Source organism: Vulpes vulpes, chromosome 15 (genome assembly GCF_048418805.1).
Source record: "Vulpes vulpes isolate BD-2025 chromosome 15, VulVul3, whole genome shotgun sequence".
NCBI lineage: Eukaryota > Metazoa > Chordata > Mammalia > Carnivora > Canidae > Vulpes > Vulpes vulpes.
In genome coordinates this window covers 48,704,641-48,726,853 of record NC_132794.1, presented here as the reverse complement: position 1 = coordinate 48,726,853, position 22,213 = coordinate 48,704,641, and the positions used below count along the sequence as shown (strand labels likewise).

The 22,213-nt window shown below is 52.7% G+C and overlaps 2 protein-coding genes across 2 annotated transcripts in view; both read left to right on the top strand.

Annotated features, from left to right (window-relative positions):
• The window catches only part of EHD4 (EH domain containing 4), a 76,715-nt gene extending 66,615 nt beyond the window's left edge, over nt 1-10,100 (top strand). The window contains exon 6 of the mRNA XM_025998527.2: nt 6,073-10,100. Within this exon, the coding sequence (XP_025854312.1) occupies nt 6,073-6,609 (537 nt within the window). The 3' untranslated portion in view covers nt 6,610-10,100. The remainder of the gene's footprint in view (nt 1-6,072) is intronic.
• Nucleotides 10,101-12,049: 1,949 nt separating this feature from the next.
• Nucleotides 12,050-22,213, top strand: part of SPTBN5 (spectrin beta, non-erythrocytic 5) — a 46,473-nt gene continuing 36,309 nt past the window's right edge. The window contains exons 1-7 of the mRNA XM_072738122.1: nt 12,050-12,257; nt 13,478-13,650; nt 13,923-14,090; nt 17,001-17,117; nt 18,806-18,963; nt 19,673-19,901; nt 20,726-21,363. Coding sequence (XP_072594223.1) covers nt 12,050-12,257; nt 13,478-13,650; nt 13,923-14,090; nt 17,001-17,117; nt 18,806-18,963; nt 19,673-19,901; nt 20,726-21,363 — 1,691 coding nt within the window. The remainder of the gene's footprint in view (nt 12,258-13,477; nt 13,651-13,922; nt 14,091-17,000; nt 17,118-18,805; nt 18,964-19,672; nt 19,902-20,725; nt 21,364-22,213) is intronic.

The following is a 22,213-nucleotide window of genomic DNA, read 5'->3' as shown; positions in this document are numbered from 1 at the left end:
ACACAGGGCACTGTGGTGGCTCATTCAGTTAAGCGTCCAACATTTGATTTTTGCTCAGGTCATGAACTCAGGGTCATGAGATCAAGCCCCATGTCAGGCTCTGCACTGGGTGTGGAACCTGCTTAAGTCTCAGTCTGTCTCTCTCTCTCTCTCTCTCTCTCTCTCTCTCTCTCTCTCCCCCCCCTCCCCCTCCCTCCTTCCCTCCCTCCCTCCCACATACACCTTTAAAAAAAGGATAGAGAATGCAATGAATGCATCTTCCTAATGGTAATCCATGATAATAGGCTTCTATGAATAAAGCAGAGATTGCCTAACTCCCAAAACATTTAACCAAAAAGGGACACATTTCAAGAAGTAAATTTATCCAATGGAACATTACTCAGCCATCAAAAGAAGGAAATCTTGCCATTTGTGATGATGTGGCTAGAACCAGAGGGTATTATGCTAAGCAAAATCAGTCAGTCAGAGAAAGAAATTTACTAGATGATTTCACTCATGTGGAATTTAAGAAACGAGAGATGAACACAGGGAAAGAGAAGGAAAAATAAAATAAGATGAAAATAGAGAGGGAAACAAACCATAAGAGATGCTTAATTCTAGGAAACAAACTGAGGGTTGCTGGAGGGGAGAGGGTGGGGGGATGAGGTAACTGGATGATGGGCATTAAAGAGGGCATGTGATGTGATGAGCACTGGGAGTTGTACACAACTGATGAATCACTGAATTTTACCCCTGAAATTAATAATACACTACGTGTTAACTAAATTGAATTTAAATAATGAATTTTTTTAAAAGAAGTAAATTTAGGTCATGTCAAAAAATCAGATGAGCGGCCCTCTTAGGCTGTGCTCAAAGTTGTTTTGGCATTAAGTGACACCTGTTTTTTGGATTCCCAGAACCTTAAGGGAATTGGAGCTGACAGTGACCATGGAGGTCATTTCAGGTGGCCTCCTCGGGCCTGCACTGCCAAGCAGTATGGGAGTATATACTCAGGCAATATTGCGGTTGCAGCCTCAGAACCCTAATCAGAATCCATGGCTGGACTCCACTGGGCACAACAAGTTGTGCTCACTAAAGATTTTGCTTACGGGTTGCCATTGGTCAACTTTTGGCCTGATGTTAGAGTCTCCCTAAGTGTGTCTGAGCAGCCCCAGATAAGTCCAGATGGGTGCTGCATGTAGCCACCCCGGCCTGACCAGTATGTCTATGTCTACCGCCCCACAGTAGTGTTAGTTAAGGACATCAGTGCTGACCATGTCTTCCCAAGTGAGGCTACGCCACCTGGCTCCTCACAGAGCCAGACTACCATCTTTTTGTCCAGAGCAAGGACCCATCTGCACTAGAGGCCACAGTCTTCCCTGGAAAGCAGACCACCCAGACTCAGATGCCGGTGGCTCATGAGGCAGGCCAGGCAAAGCAAAAGCACATCACCCCTTTAGACTCTCTCTTGTCTTCCCACATTTGATGGAGATGTGGGTTTTGAGAAATATGATTCTCCTAGGAGGAAAACAAGTCTGCAAGTACAGTGAGAACTTATGAGGGCCCACTTTGGGGCAGGGCAGGGAATCTGTGCCCCACTTCAGTGTGGCCGCTACCTTGAGGGAACACAGGCCTGGGTGATTCTGCGAGAAGCTGCAAGTCTAGATTTGCGTGTAAAGTCCTCTGGTTTTCAAATTGTAGCTCCAACTTTCAAAGAGCACTAATTAGGCTGGACAGAGCATCCTGCAATTTTGGCCACACCCTGGAGGCCTCCAGGGACCATCGTCTGCCTTGAGCCACAGAGGAGGAGGGGGCAGGAGGAAGAGAGGTCGAAGACATGCAAGTTGCCTGGCTGCCTCAGGAGGGCACCGTAGGAGGAGAGATGGAGCAGTGGAGGCAAGGAGTGACAGGCAGCAGAAGGGGAAGCTTCAGCCTTGGCAGCTTTTTAATGCAAACTTTCTGTAAAGGATACACTAACATAGGAGTGAGTCATACTGTCGTGACAGGAGGATTCAGGCTGATAAGTGCATGTGGAATATATGATGTGGTCACACATGACTTAGCTGGCTTCAAACTAAATCCAGAACATCTCTTTTCTTCCAGGAATGAAATAGGTATTCTTGTACTCAGTGAACAAATTGTGGGGGGCAGCGAGCCATTCGGATCCCAGGATGGCTAATTGGAGGGCTACTGGGCCTCCAGAGTAGTCTTCCTCAGCAGGCCCAGCTTCATGCCCTTGGGCTCTGCCCTGCACCCCATGACCAAACTGAAGGACAGCAGTTTCCTTGCAGCCTTCAGATACTTTTTTATGGAAAATTAGTTTCTTGACTGAAACGGAAGCTCTGGATAAGTACACAGTGCACACGATGGGCTACTGGGGCTTCTGTGGTGGCTCATTAGGCTAACGAGCCACCACAGTGCCCCACCCACAAGAAGGTGCCCCGTCCCCAGACCCGAGGCACCACTCAGCCCAGCAGAAAGCCACCGTAAGCCTCCTTTACAAGACCTGCAAACCTGTCCCCAGGTGAACTCCCATAACACAGGTAGCACACTGTGACCAGAGGTGCTCATGGCCATGTTAGCTTTGGCCCAGCCGTGTCAGAGGAAACCCAGGCCTCTCAGAGCTGGAGCAGAGGGGCAGTCCCTGAGGAAGACGACAAGGAAGCCGCGTGCCCCACTTCTAGCATCTCAGGAGAGGCCTGAGTGCCCTAGCACTTGGAACAAGAAGTGCCACCTGCTAGGTACCCTCATTCACCTGTGTGCATTTACTCACCAAGAAATATGAATTGAGTCTGCCATGCCTGGCACTGTTTTAGGTCCCTGGAATAAATCAGCGAACAAACAGCAAACATCCCTGCCCCTACGGAGTGTACATTCTGGATTACAGTATCTGCCACAATGACTGTGGCTGGCAATGAAGTTTTGGCAGCAGAGCCTGTTGTTAGGATGTATGCTCTTCATTACACTAGTGCTGTTGTGCTTCAGCGTAACTCATTTATTTATTCAGTGGCTCTCTCCCTCATAAGGCTCCATGAGGCCAGCGACCCATGTCCTGTGCACTGCTGTATCCCCAGCACCTGGGATGTGGCCCAGTGAATTGTTAGATGAGCTCATTGGTAAATTAGTGTGTGTTTATATCCTAGCAGCTGTAGGGTAGTGAAATTCTCAGATCCTGACCTAGCCCTGATGCCTACACAGCTTTTAAGAGACCAGCAGTTTTCAGAGCAAGTCCCAGGAAGCTGGGTAGGCCCTGATCACACCACCCCTGTCCCTTCAGGAAATCCCCAAAGAACAAGGCAGTCCTGGATGCTTGCCATCACCTGATACTTCAAGCTAGTTTGTTGTCACCTAGGAAGTTTTGGGGGCTTGAGGCTGTGGGCCAGGGCCTCTGTCATCTTGGAATCTGTTGAGCATCTGACATCCCCTCCAACACAGGTGTTCAGCCTCACGTCAACTATGCTTGGGACAGCAGCCGGGACATAAGTTGGGAGGTAACTTTGTTCTGATCGTCACATAGCTCAGAGAGCTCCCCGATGCCAGCTTAGGTCTCTGCTCTTCCTGTGTGCTCAGAGACCAAGCTGGTTGGGGTGACTCTGCTCTAGCAGTGAGCTGAGTGTATTTTGAAGGCTTTTGCCCAGTGCTGGGAGAAGCCTGTGACCTGCAGGTGAAGCAGCCTGTGTCTGCCCTGCATCCTCTCAGGAGGGTATCTGACTTACTACACTGATGTGTTCAGACCAGAGAAGGAGGACACTAGCAAGGCCCCCTTTATCACAGACTCAGTTTCCCTCTTCAGAGAATTTGCCCCCCTCTTCAGCTGATGAGTTGGCAGCATTTCAACAGCAAAGGGCAGCAGAGCCACCCCCACCTGCCCAGCCCAACTGTAAATTGAAAAACTGCTCCCGGTGAATGCTGGGAGTGGGCAAGAGATAGCCCAGCAAAGACTGGGCTTGGAACTGACCTTCGTAGCTTGGGAGGGAGAAGTTCCAGGATCCCCCGCATGGTGGCTTTGATGGATACAATTGATGGGTAAATCTTTAAATTCCCCAATGTGTATTCATCCCAATACAAAGATTTCTTTTCAGAGCAAACTTGATGGAAGGAGGGGTGGCAGTGGTTTAACTTGTACCCCGCATTCCCTGGTCAGGCCTCGGCGTCAGAGTGTAGGGTTTACTTCCTCTGTGCCCTCCAGGCAAGGGTGGCTGCTGCTCTTACTTCCTGTCCACCCCTGCAAACGTGTGGCCGTTTCCCCTGGCAGCTTCCCAGAGGTTTGCAGTCTGAATCCATGTACCCTGCAAGCGGATGGAAAGTTCGGGCGGACACCGCCCTCATTCGTCTGCATGGCCAGACACAGCAGCTTTGTGTGTGCTCAGAGCTCAGGCTCATTCACAAGGAAGCAGGGTAGGTGTCTGTGCACCCAGGGGAATCCAGACTTGTTTACCCCAGCAGCACTGGGATTTTTGTGTAGGCTGCCTGGTCTCCTCCTGGGCTTTCTCGTCCCAATCCCGTCGGCTGACTGAAATAGTGGCAGGGGGAGCCCAACGTGTTGGCAGTGTTGTTTAGTCCTGGTATTGGAGTGGCACGCAGTGACTTGGCACGCAGTGACTCTGCTCTGTCGGTGAGGATTGACGACACGCAAACCAGAATGGGTTTAGAAACCAGGCCCTCCCCACCCTGCAGCTTCCAGCTGAGCACAGGCTGCCCACCGGGTGTCAGCCCAGCCCAGCCCAGCCCTGCGTGGTTTGAGGGCATCAGAGTTCGCTACTGAGAAGAGTATTGGAGGTACCTCTCTAAAGAGCCATCAAGCTGTTTAGCTTTTGGCTCTGTCCCTCCATCTGAAACTCAGGGCCCCACTTCTAAATGATAGCACAGAATGTCTGCCCTGCTGGGACCCTCTAGAGACCCACTTTTGATGCTCTATTGGAGACACGTGCAACCACATGGAATAGGGTAGAGGAAGAATGGCCCAGCTGTACAGTTTAATCTTATACAGCTATTAAGAATAAGGTTGCATAAAAATTATCCTCAGGGAAAGATGTGATACATTTTTTTTTCTTAAAAACGCAGGTTGTCAAACAGTGTGGTCTTATTTCAGTTTAAGTGTGCTTGTGTGTGTGCATGCACGCACATATTTATAGAAATGGCTAGTAATGGGTGCCCAAAGAATATTAACAGAAGTTATTGCTAGGTGATAGAATTATAAGTGATTTAAATTTTTTATTTTGTCTTTCAGCTTTTCCCCAAATTTTTACAATAAAGATGTGATATTATGATCACAAAGTTTTGCCCTTTTTTCCCCCCTGACTGTCCATGACATTACTTCTGCCAAGAACAGTCAGGTCTGTGGGGTATATGAAAACCTCCTTTACTTAAGGATCTCCCTACTTCATCTCCAGATAATTGCACATGTGGATGGCCCCTTGCTGGCCTTCTAGAATTTTCCTAACAGAAATATTTCACATAAAGCCCATATAAGAAATGAGAGGTAGTAGCCTACTTTCAAGAAGGGTTTGATTTAGCTTACAGAGGAAAAATGATAACATGAAATAGAAGAAAGTCATTAGAAAAGGAAAAGCTACATAACTAAGAGGAAGAAAAAGGAGACCATTACATAAGGTAAGAAAAGCTACTGCTCCTCAGATACCCTGCCTGGAGTGCTGGGGCTACACCCTCTCGTTGTCTAAGGGAAGAAACCACCTGTTCATTGCAGGAGACAAACTTGTTCTGAATTGTGACAGTTACCTGGGGCCTTTTATGACCTTTGGAAAATGTCTTCAACAGCAGTTTCTCCATATAAATGCAGATAATTCCAAGTATGGAAGTTTTTATATGGGCTTTATGTGTAATATTTCTGTTAAGAAAATTCTAGAAGGCCAGCAAGAAGTTGTATTCCACGCATCTCGTTTCTTATTCCTAAAGCTGCTCCTGGATCTGGTGAATTCAGATGTGGAAACCTTACCAAAGAGAGCTCTGGAGCAGCCCAGGGATGGGATGGGATGTCTGCCTATGGAAGAACTCTGCCTCCAGCTCTTCCGCTTCCTGTCTGTTTCCTGAAGCGAGGGCACATGACCAAGTCTGTGGTTTCTTCTTTTGCAGGAACAGCTGGAGAACTATGACTTCACCAAATTCCACTCGCTGAAGCCCAAGCTGATCGAGGCTGTAGACAACATGCTGAGCAGTAAGATCTCCTCCCTGATGAACCTCATCAGCCAGGAGGAGATGAGCACGCCCACGCAGCTCGTGCAGGGTGGCGCCTTCGACGGCACCACCGAGGGCCCCTTCAACCAGGGCTACGGGGAGGGCGCCAAGGAGGGTGCCGACGAGGAGGAGTGGGTCGTGGCCAAAGACAAGCCCGTCTACGACGAGCTCTTCTACACCCTGTCGCCCGTCAATGGCAAGATATCAGGTGTCAATGCCAAGAAGGAGATGGTGACATCCAAGCTGCCCAACAGCGTCCTGGGTAAGATCTGGAAGCTGGCCGACTGTGACTGTGACGGCATGCTGGACGAGGAGGAGTTCGCGCTGGCCAAGCACCTCATCAAGATCAAGCTTGATGGCTACGAGCTGCCCAACAGCCTGCCCCCACACCTTGTGCCCCCGTCCCACAGGAAGTCCTTCCCGAAGGCCGACTGAAGGGTGGGCTACTCTTGGGGCAGGCAGTGGGCAGTAGGGATCGGGGGCCCTGGGCCTGAGACCCATGCTGCCGCTGACTCACTGACCCTGGCCATGGCCTCAGTTTCCCCACCTGTGGAATGAGGACGGCAGACACTGGACACTAGCTGAGGTTCTTTCACCTCCAAAATTCCCTGAGTTTCTATTAATATTGGGAGGAAGGGGTGGATACGGAGATTAAAGGGTTGAGAAAGAAGAGGAATTGACCAAAGAGTACTTGGAAGCCTGGTAGATGGAGGCAGGCTGTGTAGAACCCCACAACCAGAGGGGATAAGCTGGGGGCTCTTCCGGAGCAGGCGAGCCTGTGCTGCACTGGACCACACATCATCATGCACCTGCCTTGGCTCCTGTCTGTCCCTTAGAGGGTACGAGGAGGGAGCAAAGTTAATCTTATTTATTTTGTTTCCTGCTGTAATGAGAGTGGAAAACAATAGAGCACAGGTTTCTGTTCTCTCCAGACCGTCTACCAAAGAGAAGACTGCTTCCCCTAGGTTGGAAAGGAGGGCTCACTGTGCCTTTGTATGCACCCATTCCTCCTGCAGGCTCAAACAGAACAGACAGCCAGGCCAGCAGAGAGCATCTGTGACACCTAGCACCCCCCTGACTAATCCACCCAGAGCTCCCCCCACCCTGACCCCTCCCAGCAGAGTGGTATTTGGTTAGGAATTTGGAAGTCAGAATCTTTATTGGCCCCTGGCAAAATTTCTAGTATTCAAGTCATGCTGAAGTCTTGAAGGTCAGCTTTTCTCACTGGCCTACCCAATAATGTGTAGCAAAGTCTATTTATCATATTCAACCTACAGTAAAGGAGAGAGGTGGTTCTCCACAGTCGTCCGTGTGGTGACATGTCCCCAAGGCTCCTTGGTCAATGGCAGGATTTAAATTCAGCAAAGCCGTCCTTGGTAGCTGCAGTGTGCTGAGCCTAGGAACACAAGGAGAAGGAGAGGCAAGCCCGCCCCAAGCTGTCAGGGAGAAAAGGTCACTTTCTAGCTTTAGACACTATTTTTATTTAAAAAAAAAAAAAAAGGCATTTTTATTATGTCCAGCTTTTCTTTCTTATAGGAAAAGCCTTTATACAGAAACAGGATGGACTCTTTCATATGAAACCTTTTCTTCACAAGGCAGGATTTAGTGCAGGACAGAGATGCTTGAATAAAAGTCACTGATGAAAAAATAAAAAGAACATGGCAGGATTTTGGTAGATACCTGCCCATTGATTCCTGAGTGTTCTCTTTCTGAGTCTTGGTATAAACCTCTCCAGTTCACTGGCTCAAATGCCCGTCAGGTGGAGGTGGTTAATATTCATTGTCACTGCCCCTCCTCTGTGCGCTGCAGCTTAGGGATTCATTTCATTATTATTTATGCAATACAAAAGAGAAGCACAACATGACAATGGTCACATGGCACCAAAGTGAATCAAATCAGAACAGTGCACCCTGAGCCTTCCAAAAACCACTTTTTTTTTTCCCTCTGATATCACCTGTGAGTGACATCAGGGTCAGAAATGCAGACTTGAGAAAATTTATATTTGGGAGGAAGCTTTTGTCCCAAAAATTTATATTTGGGAGGATGCCAGCCCTCACACTCCCTGGTTTACTTCCTAAATAATGTCATTTTAAGAGAAGTAAATTTGTAATACGGTTTTTAATCTTAATGAGCACTTTTAAATTAAATTAATTTCAAATTAGTTACAAACACAACAAAGAAAGGTTTATGTCATTGCTGTCATATAAACAGATGGTTTGGTGAATGCATGAGGACTGCCCAAGTGTGTACCCACCAGGGGGTCCACTAAAGGGCAAAACAGAAGAAAAGAGAATTCATTGCTCCAAAGGTTTAGAGATGCCAGGGTAAGCTGATTTTCCATTCAGAATTATCCTGCTCCTTTAATTCTTCTCAATCATCATATATAAAGATATATATATACACACACACATACACCACATGAGCATGTATTCTTGACACTTGCCAATGTGTAAATATGCAGATATGGCCAAGCTTTGTCTATGCAGAGATCTACAGGAAAACTTTTATTAGAGGGCCAGCAGACTGAGGTTTCTGCCTTCTACATGGAAAGAAGCTTCTCATGGCATTGTGATCACTACCCCCATGCCGTCAGGTAGGAGAACATCTGGCAGCTGCTAAGAAAGAAAAAAAAAAGAGAGAAATCACATGCCCATTTTTCTTAACGTCTTTTCTTACAACATGAAGTCATTCATTTTGGAAAGTGGATTGGAAAGAAAAGCACTAGAAAACATTAGGATCGCTGCCGAGGATGAGGACCCAATTCCCAGGATCCACACAAAGCTTGAGTCTGTGTCCACAACACTCATTATCCCACCTCCCTGTGCCACGGGGCTGGGGGACAGCAGAGCCCTCTAGAATTCTGTTCATATTGCCCGACCACATGGTCCTCCCACGCTGCCCCAACTTTCAAAGCACCCCATCCCGCGCGTGTTTACAGGTGGGCAGGAGGGTGGAGGTAGGTCAGCTCTAGGACTGAAACTAACTCTCCATGCTCTCCATAATTCCACAAAAGAAAATCTAAAAATCCTGAATCTATTTTCCATCCAACATGTGATACATGTAACAAACCTCCGCAGCCTTGAGTTTAGGGGGGAAAACAATTTTGGCCTCCTCCCCAAGTCAGTTCCAAGCCATAAGCCTGCTCATGAGGCCCTGCTGACCCTACCTGGCAAGAAGTGTTGTTCCAAGCCCTAAGGAAGCCATCCAGCTCCGTGGCGACATGCAGGCATCCAGCCCTCACTGCACCCGGGAATGGCCGGGGGGTCACCCTGCAATGGGGAGGGCCGTTCACTTAGCCGACTTTCGCCTGTCCAGGGCTGGACTGGGTTCTCCTCGAGATGTTTGTCCTGCCGCTAGAGCATCTTCAGATCTGGAGCCGTGCTTCCTCCTTCAGGATGCTGGGCCTTTGAGGAGTTGAATTCTGTATCACGGGACTGGGTGTCCAGGTGGGTCGGAGAGCACGTGAGGAGACATCAATGCCTCCTGCCCTCCCCTCGACCCCTGGCCCCACTGCCCCCGACCACAGCCCTTCCCCGTTTTCTGCTGGGTCTCCCGAGTTGCCGCCTGCCCACCACGCCACACTGCCGTCCCCCGCCCGGCATGGGGTTCACCGCCACTGGGACCTCTCCACTCTGCACCATTGCACTTCTTCACTATGCCCAGACCGATACCCTGGGGAGATGGCCCTGAAGATAAGGAAAGCGATTTATTTCCTCTGTGGAATGTAGCAGAGGAATAACATTCTTAGGACAGGTAACCGCTGAGTTTATTCAGGTAAACATGGGCCTAATTTAAGAGTGTATCAAGTTACATGTCAATTAGCCAATGCAGTTAATACACAATGCTTCTATTTTTTTGTAATCTTGTTTAGAAGTGTCAAAAAAAGACACAATCTATTGATCAATAAACTTCTGAAAATATTCACTGCCTTTCCTCCGTTGGCTCTGGTTTTCCAGTGACCCAGTTGTCTCAAGGAGTAAAGCAGGGATCTGTTGGCTCCCTGCTGAAATGAGGCCGAGGGGCTGGTGGGGAGGGCGTGCCCCTTGTGCGGTGACCCCCAACTCTTTGCAGATCCTCTAGGCTGGGAGACTCCCAAAGTGGGGCTTTTAGCTGGCAAGCAGCTCCATCTGCTGGGGGCAGAGGCCAGGTCTGGAAGCAGTCCCCAGCTGAGGATGACTGGAAACCAGGATAGAAGAGGGAGGGGGCCCTTCGGAGGCTGGGAAAGGCATCACTGAGTGTGCTCACAGGAGATGGGTGCCTGCTGCCTGGTGCTCTTCAGCTCGGAGGCAAGTCCCCGTGCCTGATAGTGAAGTGGCGCTAAGGTTGGAGCCCCCTACCTGGCTGGCATTGCCCCTGCCTCCTGTCACACACACACCCCCACCCCCACCACAGCAGACATCTGGGTTTTCCCCACTGTCCCCCATCTACCCTTGTAGTGATCCAGACCCAGAATTTCCTTTGCAGAATGCTCCCTACTTCCCCACCCTCCATCTGAGCCATGAGGTTAGGGTGAGATGGACACTTCTGACTGGCTTGAACAACTTAGAGTTATTTCATTCCCCAGGTCACAAAATTGGTTTAGGAATGGACATGTGGTTTAATTCAAGCCTGTGAGAGTCAAGCCCCTTGGACTTCTCTTCTAACTCTTGAGAGAGACATCCTCTCTCTCTAAAGAAGTGAAACTATTGCTACCACATGAATGGCATTGAGAGGAGTGCCCAGAGCTACTGGGGGCTGAAGATTGAGGCTAGGCTAACAGCAACCACCTTCTGGGGCATGAAGGTGAAGGAAGCACTGAGGACAGAGTCCAGGCCTTTGGTGGCATCATTTGAACTGCTGGATCAAACTTCCCCTAAAGTCCTCTTCCTGCCAGACATTTCAGTCCTCTGGGTCAAAACATTCCTTTTTATATTGTTTATGTTTGTTTGACTCGATATTTTAGTTACTTGCCACATAAATAATCCAAAACTGTATTGACTAGCAAGGGATTTTCATTGCAGCAGGGGCTGCAATCAGCCGTAGCAAAAGAAGAACCAGTCCCTTTGCCACATGTGCAATGGCTTTAGCTACATCTGAGCTAAGGAGGAAGAAAAGCAGTTCCCCAGCCCCACTCAGCAACCTAATACAATAATCTCTGTTGAGGTTTGTGTGCAAAGCATCATGCAATTCATCACAAAAGATGCCCCGGGCCAAGGGTATTAATAGGAGGAGAAATAAGCTGGGAGCAAGGGGCAAGAAACCTGCTAGAAGGAGCAAGATTTTAACTGGGGCTGATAGGATAGGAAAATGTGGACAATGAGGAACAGAGAAGACATTCTAAGCTGAAAGAACAGCTGAAGCCCCAATGTGGGCAGGTAACCTCTGGTCAGGGCAGCCCAGGTGGCTCAGCAGTTTAGCACCACCTTCAGCCCGAGGTCCTGATCTTGGAGACCCGGGATTGGTCCCACGTTGGGCTCCCTGCATGGAGCCTGCTTCTCCCTCTGCCTGTGTCTCTGCCTCTCTCTGTGTGTGTGTGTCTCTCATGAATAAATAAATTTAAAAAAAAAAAAAAAAGGAAAGTTCTGGTCCTGTTCAGGCAATGAGGAGCCTTCATAGGCATGAGCAGAGTTGTGCTCTGGGAGGTAACTGGTGGGCTGTGCATAGGCTGATGTGCGGGCAAGACGTGGAGTCGGGGAACCATGATGGGGCCGTGCAGGAGCAGTGCAAGTAGACCAGGTGGAAGGGTAGACCATGGAGTTTTGGGGAGCAGGTAGCAGCCGCCACTGAGGACTGACTGGATCTGGGGATATGAGCGAGGAAGAAGCCTGAGCTCACTCCAACATTAGGAATCCAGCCAGGGGCAGGAGGAACCTACCAGGGAGAGGGCAAGGGGAGGATGCTCCTCTCAGATGCAGGGGAGCTACACTACCCCAAGAGCACCATGCCCCTCATTCCCAGCCTCGGGCGTGGAGTTCTGGAGTGCTTTGTCCTGCCCAGCTCTGGAGGGCAACCTGCGGCCTTGTCTCCTCTCACCAGCCTTGGCTGCCAAGGACACCTGCCTGAGGAGCGCTGCATCTCCTCTCAAGAGTCTCCGTGGCTGCCGGGTGAACCTGCAGTACCGAGTTAGCCAGAACATTTTGTGAAGCCACCCGAGTTAGAACTGTCTCCGGCATGCAGTTCCAGATTGCTCAGGGAGGGAGAGCGAGTTGCCTGAAGGCTCCCTCCACAGCCCCTGCCCTGAGCCCCGAGACCCAGACAGCTCTCTGGAAGCACAGGTGCTGGGGGCCTCACCACGAACCCCCCAACAGCGAACACCACGTCTCCAGCTTTGGAGGAGACTCTCATTTCCACCACCTTTGCAGCTCCAAGTTACCCCTTCCCAGGGAGACTGCCCTTCAGAAAGTGGTCCCCGGGCATGAGGGAGCACCCACTGTGGGTGCGCCTGGGCCAGGTCAGGGCCTAGAAGGCCAAGCGCAGGGCCCAAGGACTCCCCTCCGTCTATGCGACATGCCCCTGGGCAGGATGAGAGGGCATGCTGCCTCCCACCCCCCACCCCACCCCGCCCTAGGTGCTGCAAGGGTATAGAAGAGCAGTCCCAGACTGGGAAGGGGCTACAGAAGCTTCTGTCCAGAGGCTCTGCCATGTAGGTGCCTTTTACCTGGACTGCAGCACCCTCGTGGCACCCCCACCCAGAGCCAACCTGAGACGCATCCCACAGGCCTCTGTGTCTTGACAGCCAGGACCCCCATCTGATGCTGGGAGCATGGGAGATGGGGGGAAGATGAGGAGGAGATCCTGGAGCCACAGGCTGGCACATTCCAGAGCCACCCCCTCCCAGTCTGGGCCAAGCCCTCTGGCAGGTGGGAGGACAATGTCCGGCTGTGTGCGGTCACCCCCGCCCCTCCAGCTCAAGAGGAGGGCCTTGGCCTCTCCTGTGGTTCTCTCCCTCCCAGCACAGCCCCTGCTATCTGCGGCTCCCATCTGTCCACTAGGGTCTCTTTCCAGGTACAGACATCGCCAAGGTGAGCAGTTTCCTGTTTTCCTTCTGCCCATCCTTTCATCCCAAGGAGCAGGGGCCAGTCCTGGTGTGGGGTGGAGCAAAGGGCTCTGAGGGCACCAGCGGGAGCACCAGAACCTTACCTGGCTAGGCCCCGAGCCGCAAACCCCCCACCAAATATGAGGACCACTCACGCCCCTGCCCCAGTCTCCACACCCCGCAACATCTCCAGCTCAGGGAAGCATCCGGAGGCCCCTCGTCCCTAAAGGGCTGCAGGTCTGATGGCTGGTCAGCCGCACAGTCCCCAGCAGCTCCTTGGGGCTACAGGGCACCTGAAGCAGGAGGCCAGCCGCAGAGCCCCGGGGCAGCTCTCCCAGGCCCGACCCACCATGGACTCTGCCTACGAGATGAGCCTCGTTCGCAAGCTGCAGGCGCAGCACACACGGATGCAGGAGAAGACTTTCACCAACTGGATCAACAACATCTTCTGGCGTGGCCGGGTGAGTGTGCCGGCGGCACCCCGCAGGCCACCTCTACTGTCCCCCTCACTCCCCGGCCAGCAGACTCAGGGCCAGCTGTGAGGTCACCTGGCTGCGACTTCGTGCAGACCCCAGAGCCCAGCTGAAGCCACTTCTATTGACCCTCCGGCACAGCTGAGGCTGTGCTTCCCTGAGGAAGCTGCTCTGGGCTGTACCTCCCAGGTCCTGGGATCCACCAGACGTGTGGGGGGTCGGGGAGCTCTGACCCTGTGCCTTTACCCTACCTTGCCTAGGTGGGCATCAAGATCCAGAACCTGTACAGAGAGCTGGCTGATGGTACCCACCTACTTCGGCTGCTGGAGCTCATCTCGGGGGAGGCCCTGCCACCCCCCAGCCGGGGCCGCATGCGGGCACACTTCCTGGAGAACAGCAGCCGAGCTCTGGCTTTCCTTAGGGGCAAGGTGGGCACCGGGGAGACCGCTTCTGGGCGGGGGGCAGGCAGCCGGGATCGGCTGGAGTGCTAGGTCATCCTTCTGGGCTGGCCAGGGCAGAGCAGAGGATCGGGAGCCTGACTCCAGGAATAGCAGCTGGGGACAGAGGTCCAGAAAGCACAGCCTTTCCTTGAACAGCACTCCCAGCTTAGAGGGCACCAAAGTGGCTGCAGGGGGGGGGACAGCCTTCGTATGAAATGCGCAGTTGCCTGCAATGAGAGATTTGCAGGATTCTAAGCTGTAAGATTCAGTGTACTCTTTTTTTTTTAAGATTTTATTTGTTCATTTGACATAGAGGGAGAGAGATTGCACGCACGAACAGGGGGAGGTGTAGATGGAGAAGCAGACTCCCTGCAGAGCAGGGAGCCCCAATGGGGGCTTGATCCCAGGACCCTGGGACCATGACCTGAGCCGAAGGCAGGCAGTTGACTGAGCCTCAAGGCGCCCTGATTTCCTTTTAACTTTCTCCTTTCCTAAATAAGGAAATAATTTATCAGGCAAGACACATGGTCAGTGGGCCAGCAGAGTCTGGATGCAAGGTTGTGGGAGGCAGGCTGAGGGTAGGACACAGGAGAAGAGCCCTGGACACTGAGCCAGACAGTGGAGGGAAAAGAGGCAGGTCTGCCTTGGAGAGGCTGCTTCAGTTAGCAGGGAGGGGCTGGAGGAGGGAGCCACAGTCTCCTGAAAGAGATTGGCCAAAGAAATAGTCACTAAAAGAGGCAAAAACCCCAGGGACCTGTAAGGACCTAATGGGCAGTGTCGGAGCAGGTAGGCAGGGGTCATTTTACTGACAGCCAGTATTTGAGAAGCCCACAGGGCACCTGGCCTCAGGTCCTGAAGCCATGAGGTGGCTGTTCCTGGAGGCTGCAAAATCACTGAGCTGGGTGGAATTGGCTGGGCTGAACCTGTGTGTGCCTGTCACTTACATCCTGGGTTGGAAGTCACAGCCCCCGGGACCCTGGCATGCTTGAGAGGGGCTGGGGAGCTTAGAAGCCAAAGCTAGGGATGGTGGTACTGTGGTCCCTGAGCACAGGGAGGAGTAGAAAGCTGACAGCCACAGAATGCCAGGCCCTTTTTGGTCCCAGGTACAAGAGCCTGTGAGCCAGCCACCTGTCCTCCAGGTACTTGGAAAGAGCGGGAGCCCTGTGGCCCTTGTCAGAGGCTTTGCAGCTCCCCTCGAGCTTGGATACACAGCATGTCATTGATACATAGTCTATGATAGTGACAGCCTTGTCTTGTCTCTACTATACATACGGTTGCCCCACACAGGGTTAAGGAGTAGCAGAGTGTGGAATGCACTCATTTCTGGAGACCTTGTCATGTGCTGGATACTCCATGCCAGGCTCTGGGGACCACACGCAGCAAAGCAAGGCACCTGCAGTTTCAGGGAAGATAGTTGATTTGAACCCAGATCAGCGTGTGCTGCTAAATGTTTAACAACCAGCTCTGAGAGCAGAGGGAATAAAACCCCTCGTTTGTAGCATTTGCTAATTTCTGCAGCATCCATACCTCCACCACGGCTGATTCCAAGCTACCAGTGAGATATCACTAAACACAAAGTGGGAAGATCAGCCTTCGCAAGCCAGTCTGAGCAGCCTCCAACACCCCACTGACCGGCTGCTCCAACTACAAGCTGGGGAGAATGCCAAAGGGCTCTGCTGTGCCAGGAGAGGAAGGCTGAGCACGGAGTAGATCCTTCAGACCCCAGGCAGATACAACAAAGGGTACCCAGGGACAGTACCCAGAGGTGTAGCCCCATCCACCAGGCAGGTGGTTGGCAGAAGCCAGCTTCCCTCCAGGTCTTATGGAGAGTCTTCCCCCTTCTTTCTCCATTCAGTATGTACTTATCCACTACCGGTTATATGCCAGACACCCGACTAAGGAGACATCAGGGAACAAAACCGAGATCCCCACCCAAGCAGGGTGAGGGGGTCAGGCAGGTGTGTCTGAGCGGGAGGAACAGTCCTTGGGCTTGGATTTTAAATAAGGTGGCTAATGAAAATACTATTGAAAAAGTGATTATTTGAGTAAAGACATAGAAGAGAGGGATGTAGCCATGTGGCTACTGGGGGCAATATTTTCAGACAGCAGGGACGGCCAGTACAAAGACCCCAAGACCTAGGGAATCCCAAGGAACTCCTAGAATCCCACAGGCCTTGGAGCCCTGTGATCCAGGAGAGGAAGATGGAGCCCAGGGGTGAAAGGGCTCCTGTGAGGCTTTGATGTTTATTCCGTTCCTTTCTCCTCTCATTCACTCCTCCTCCCTGTCCATGTGGGCAAGATCTAGGGCAGCAGGTTTCCAACTTTAGGGCCAGGAAAACCGCCTGAGAACTTCGTCCAAATGCAAAGTCCCAGGCCCTGGCCCAGGAGAGTCTGATTGGGTGGAGCTTGGGAATCTTCCTGTTTAACAGGAGATGGAACACTGATGAAGAGGGCTGAGAGTGAAGTGGGAGCCAAGGACCCAGGCACTCCCTGGACATTCCAAGATGCCCTGTGAGATGGAGGCAAACAGTTGCTGTTATCCATTGAGCTCATACATGGACTGTTATGACCCCTCATTTCCAACCCCCAGGGCCAAGCCACTGATCTTGACCCATGTTTATCTATAGCCTGCATACAGGGAGCTCCCCACCCCAGCAGTCCAGCCCTGCCCACCAGGCTGGGGTTTTGCCCGGGAGGACCTGGGTCTGAAGCTGCAACCACTTAGAAAGGCTTCACCTGCTTGGCATTATGCCCTGCCTTCTTCTCCGCTGGGGACCTTGGAGCAGGATGGATTCCAAGACCCTCCCATCTGGCAGCACACCCCCTGGATTTTTGGTTAATCTGAGTCTTCTCTGGCACACGGGCTTCACAATTGAGTCCAGCCCACTGTGCCCACAGGTGCCGATACCCTTCATTGGGCCAGAAAACATCGTGGATGGAGACCAGACACTCATCCTGGGACTCATCTGGGTCATCATTCTGCGTTTCCAGATTTCCCACATCTCCCTGGACAGGGTATGTCCCAGCTCCCAATTGCCCAGCCCAGCCCTGACCATGGATCTGGGCCAAACCCAGGAAGACCCTAGAAATCCATCGTATGAGTGTGAGCCCCAAGACAGGGGCTTTGCCCAGATGTGTCCCCAAAGCCTAGCATCTATGCAGTGGATGAAGTGATGGATGAATCTCATTTTTTTAATTTATTCATTTATTCATAAGAAACACACACAGAAAGAGAGGCAGAGATACAGGCAGAGGGAGAAGCAGGCTTCACGCAGGGAGCCTGATATAGGACTCGATCCCGGATTCTGGGATCACGACCTGAGCCGTAGGCAGGCGCCCAACTGCTGAGCCACCCAGGTGTCCCTGATGGATGAATTTCTAACTGGCCTCAAGTCCTTCCATGCAGCTACACTTCCTTCCTTGGTCCCCTAAGCCAGTCCCAGTTGACACATCTGCTTTCTCTTGGGAGCAGTAGGTGTGTCATCCCCTGACCAGTCACCCTGCTCCTTGACTGGCTCAGGCTCTGTTCCCTGCAAAACAGATGCCCCCACTCCCATGCTCATGCCCCAGACCCTCTTCTGGTTCGTGTCTGCCAGCCTCACCCTGCTGCTGAGTGCATGTGCTCTGGGCCCCAACGCTCTCCCTGCTCTGCTGCCCCCAGGCCCAAAGGACAAGGGAGGAGACGCAACCTGCCCTATTCTGACATTTTGAGTTTATAAGCAGGAATTGGTGGAAGGGTGGAGCAAATAAGAGGAAGCACAGAGTTGGGGAGGAAGAAGGAGAGGAGACTTTGGGTTGGGAAGGTGAGGGAGGGAGTGGGTGGAAGGAGAGTACCACTGAGGGAAGGACAGGGACCAGGAATGGAGACTGGAGGAGGGGGAGTAGCAGGGAGGAAGGGGGTGGGAAAGGAGCACTGAGGGGGAGGAGAGAGAGCAGGGCAGGGTGGAGGCAGGTGGAACAAAGAGTAACGGAATAAAGGAAATTCTCAGTAAGAGAAACATGGAGGGTGGAGGGGGTTGCAACCAAATGAAGATGTCCTTGCCCTTGCCCGGCCTGAAGAGGCAGCACAGGCTCTGCCCTCAGCAGCTCTGTGAGCCATTAGGGTGGTAGACAGGTGGGCCCACCAACTGGAGGTGGGCTGTCAGTCAGTCCTGGTCAGGGAAGTCCCTGCCCTATTGGTGGAGGGACACTGAGCAACCTCCTAATTGCTCCCCTGTACCTTTTTGCATCATCCCTAGAATGTAAACAGTAACAGTGCCACCTCCTAGGGCCGCAAGCGTGCACGGGCCCTGTGCCTGGCTGGCAGACAGCCCACGGGGCCCAGGAGCCACTCTAACAAATCCCAGCCTCAACTCCCTGAAGCCCATTGATAGCACAATGCCCAGCCCATCAGAAGGGCTGGAGAAACGGGAGCTCCTGCTCCTGAGGTCATCAGCTGTGACTCAAAGCCAGCTGCTCAGACGTGGCAGCTTTCAGGCACCCGACTTCTCTGGAAGGACCATCTCTCTCAGCCCCAGTCCCCACCCACTGCAAATGAAATCGAGTAAAAGCAGGTGCTCAGAAGAGAGAGCAAGCTGCACCTGCCTCCAGGTGGGGGAGAGGGATCACAACCCGGCCCAGCACCCCTCTCCCATGGCCTGCCTGCGGGTTCTGCTGCCTTCACAGCTGTGCCTGCATGGTGACGTACTGTCCTGCCCTACCAGGAGGAGTTTGGGGCCAGCGCAGCCCTGCTATCTGCCAAGGAAGCTCTGCTGGTCTGGTGCCAGCGGAAGACGGCCGGCTATGCCAACGTCAACATCACCGACTTCTCCCGCAGCTGGAGTGACGGGCTCGCTTTCAGTGCCCTCATCCATGCACACAGGTGCACACCAGGGAGCACGGCCCCAGCACCCTCTCAGCCCCGACCAGGTCTGGGGCCGGCCTCAGCCTCCCTCTCAGAGGCCCCCACCACTGACCAGGGAGAATAGGCTGGGGTCCTCAACCTGCCCATCTCCCACATCCCCCTGGCCCCTGCACCCTGGGCACAGAAGTGGAGAAGGCTGAGAGCCGAGGCCCTCCCCCTTCACTAGGAAATCCCATGGAATCGGCCCTGGACCCCTGCCTTTCTCCACTTTGTGTCCCTGACTCTATTCTCAGTCCTTTCCCTGCCAAGTACCTGCCCTTTTGGAGCTTTTCCCCCATAAGCCTGGTCCCTGAGGGGAAATTAACCCTCCCCTCTCCATCAGAGCCCCATTCCTTCATTAGGGGCTCGGACTACCGCCAGGGGAAACTAATGTGTGGGTAAGATGTGAATGGCCAATAAGGCCTGGTTTGCCTTTCTTTTTTATTTTTTAATATTTTATTTATTTATTCATGAGAGACACACAGAGAGAGGCAGAGACACAGGCAGAGGGAGAAGCAGGCTCCATGCAGGGAGCCCAATATGGGACTCAATCCCGGGATGCCCTGAGCCAAAGACAGATGCTCAACCACTGAGCCACCCAGGTGCCCCTGGTTTGCCTTTTTAACAAGTCTCTTAGACCCAAGCAGTAAATTACTCTGACGAAGAGCTCTGCTTACCTTCTGTCCAGGCCAGACCTGCTTGACTACTGCTCCCTGCATCCCAAGCGCCCACTGCACAACCTTGACCTGGCTTTCCACGTGGCTGAGCAGGAGCTGGGCATTGCTCAGCTGCTGGACCCCGAGGACGTGGTGGCCCTCCAGCCTGATGAGCGTTCCATCATGACCTATGTCTCCCTCTACTACCACCACTTCTCCCGCCTACACCAGGAGCAGACTGTCCAGAGGAGACTTGCTAAGGTTGGTGACCAAGGGAAGGTGGCACCACAGAGAGGTACGGTGAGCACGGGCTCTGGAGGCAGACACATCTGGCTTTGAAGCCTGCCTCTGCCACTTTCTAGCTGTGTGGCCTTGCCCGTGTCCCCTAACTTCACTGTGCTTCCTCTGTCATATGGAGCCGATAGTGCCTGGGGTAATAGAAGGCTGCCATGAGTGTTGCGCCCAATGCCCAGCACAGGGCCTGGCACACAGGGAAAGCCAGGTGAGCATCATCCCCTCCTGTCCCCACCCCTCCCCCCCTTAGGTTGTTAAGATCCTAATGGGATTGAAAAGCTCAGAGAGTCAGACTCTAACAACAGTGCACAAGCAGCTCTGCTGCTCAGTCCATGTTTTTTTTAGGGGGCTCCCTTACCCTCTGGGCACAGTGGTAGATGCGGAGGCCTGGGAAGGCTGTTCTCAGGGTTGGTGTCTCAGTTGGGGAGGGGGGAGATGATCAAGGCCAAGGGCTTGAGCTGCTTTAGGGATGCGGGGGCCTTAGGGAAGGGAAAGGTGGCTCACAAAAAGGACAGTATAGACCTCACCCAGAGGTGAGGCCTAATGGGGTAAAAGAAAATGGAGGAAGGCAGGATGGATGTTCCCCCACTCCGGGGTCTAACGTGCAATGCAGGCAGACATGCTTCTCGGGGGGCTGGGAGAACCCCCACTTTAGTGCAACTTCAGGGCAGGAGGGAGGAAGCTACCACCCCCCGGCAACCCTGGCAGTCACTCAGCAGTCGGCAGGGCCGTGCTCCACTCCAGGGCCTGCTCCGAGGTCCTGCCCTGCACCCTTCTCTTGCCTCCTCCAGATCCTGCTTCAGCTGCAGGAGACCGAGGAGCTGCAGACCCAGTACGAGCAGCTGGTGGCCGACCTGCTGGGCTGGATTGCAGAGAAGCAGGTGTGGCTGGAGGCGCGGGATTTCCCAGACTCCTTGCCTGCCACGCGCCAGCTGCTGGTGGCCTTTGCCTTCTTCCGCACCCAGGAGAAGCCCCCGCAGCTGCAGCAGCGAGGGGCCACAGAGGCCCTGCTCTTCCGGCTGCAGACCGCGCTCCGGGCACAGAACCGCAAGCCCTTCCTGCCTAAGGAGGGCCTGGGCCCTGCAGAGCTGTCCCAGCGCTGGGCAGGCCTGGAGCGTGCAGAGGCCTCACGGAGCCAGGCCCTGCTGCAGAGGCTCCTGCAGCTAGAGCGGTTGGAAACCCTGGTCCGGCGCTTCCAGCGCAAGGCAGCCCTCAGGGAAAGCTTCCTGACAGACACAGAGCACATGCTGGACCAGGCCGCGGCCGCAGCCCCGCCAGCCAGCCTGGCGGCAGTGGAGGCAGCTGCCCAGAGGCTGGGAATGCTAGAGGCCAGCATCCCGCCCCAAGAGGCCCGCTTCCAGGCCCTGGCTGAGATCTCCGACATCCTCCAGCAGGAGCAGCACCATGACTGGGCAGATGTGGCCTGCAGGTGAGCCCGGAGCACGGAAACCATCCTCAAGACAGGCTAAGGCCTTCCTGTCATACCCCTATCTTTACATGTGCCCATTCCCAGCCATAGAGGTATGATCTATAGGTTCGAGGCTCCCTTTAAAAGCTGTATCTCCCACCAATGCGTGAAGTTCCAGCATCCATAATTGACCCCTTTTGGTAAGGCACTGCCCTGTCTAGCTATCTCTTATTAATTCTTTCACTAAACAAACATTTATGTCCCAAGCCCTGTTTGAGGTGCTGGAGATTTAGTAGTGAAGAGGGCAAACAATAATCCTTCCGCTCACAGAGCTTACACACTACTAAGGAAAACAAAATATGCATATGTTACCTGAGATAGTGATAGAAAAAAATAGTAATAAAGCATAGAGGATTATGAAGTGGCAACACGGGGGGAAGGAGTTAGATTGGGTGGTCAGAGGAAGTTCGCTTTTGAGCAGAGACCAGAAAGGAGTGAGGGAGTCAGCCATACAAATGTGGAAACAAACTATCCAAGGCAGAGAGAATGGCTAATGCAGTGTGCCAAGGTGGGCACATGTCTGGTATGTTTGAAAAATAGCATGGAGGCCAGCATTGAAAAACAAGAAGTCTTAGAGGTCAAAAACAAAGAAAACAAGTAGTCTTAGAGGTCAAAGAAGTACAGGGGCAAAGGGTAGAGGCAGGTAACATGCTATGATCTGTAGGGCACAGTAAAAATCGGATTTATTAAGAGGAAGATGGAAAACCAATCACAGGAGGCCTTCAGCAGAGGAGTAGCACAGTCTAACTCCTGTGCTACAATGATCATTCTAGATGCCATGTTGGGAACAGACTGAAGGGGCAGAAGCAGA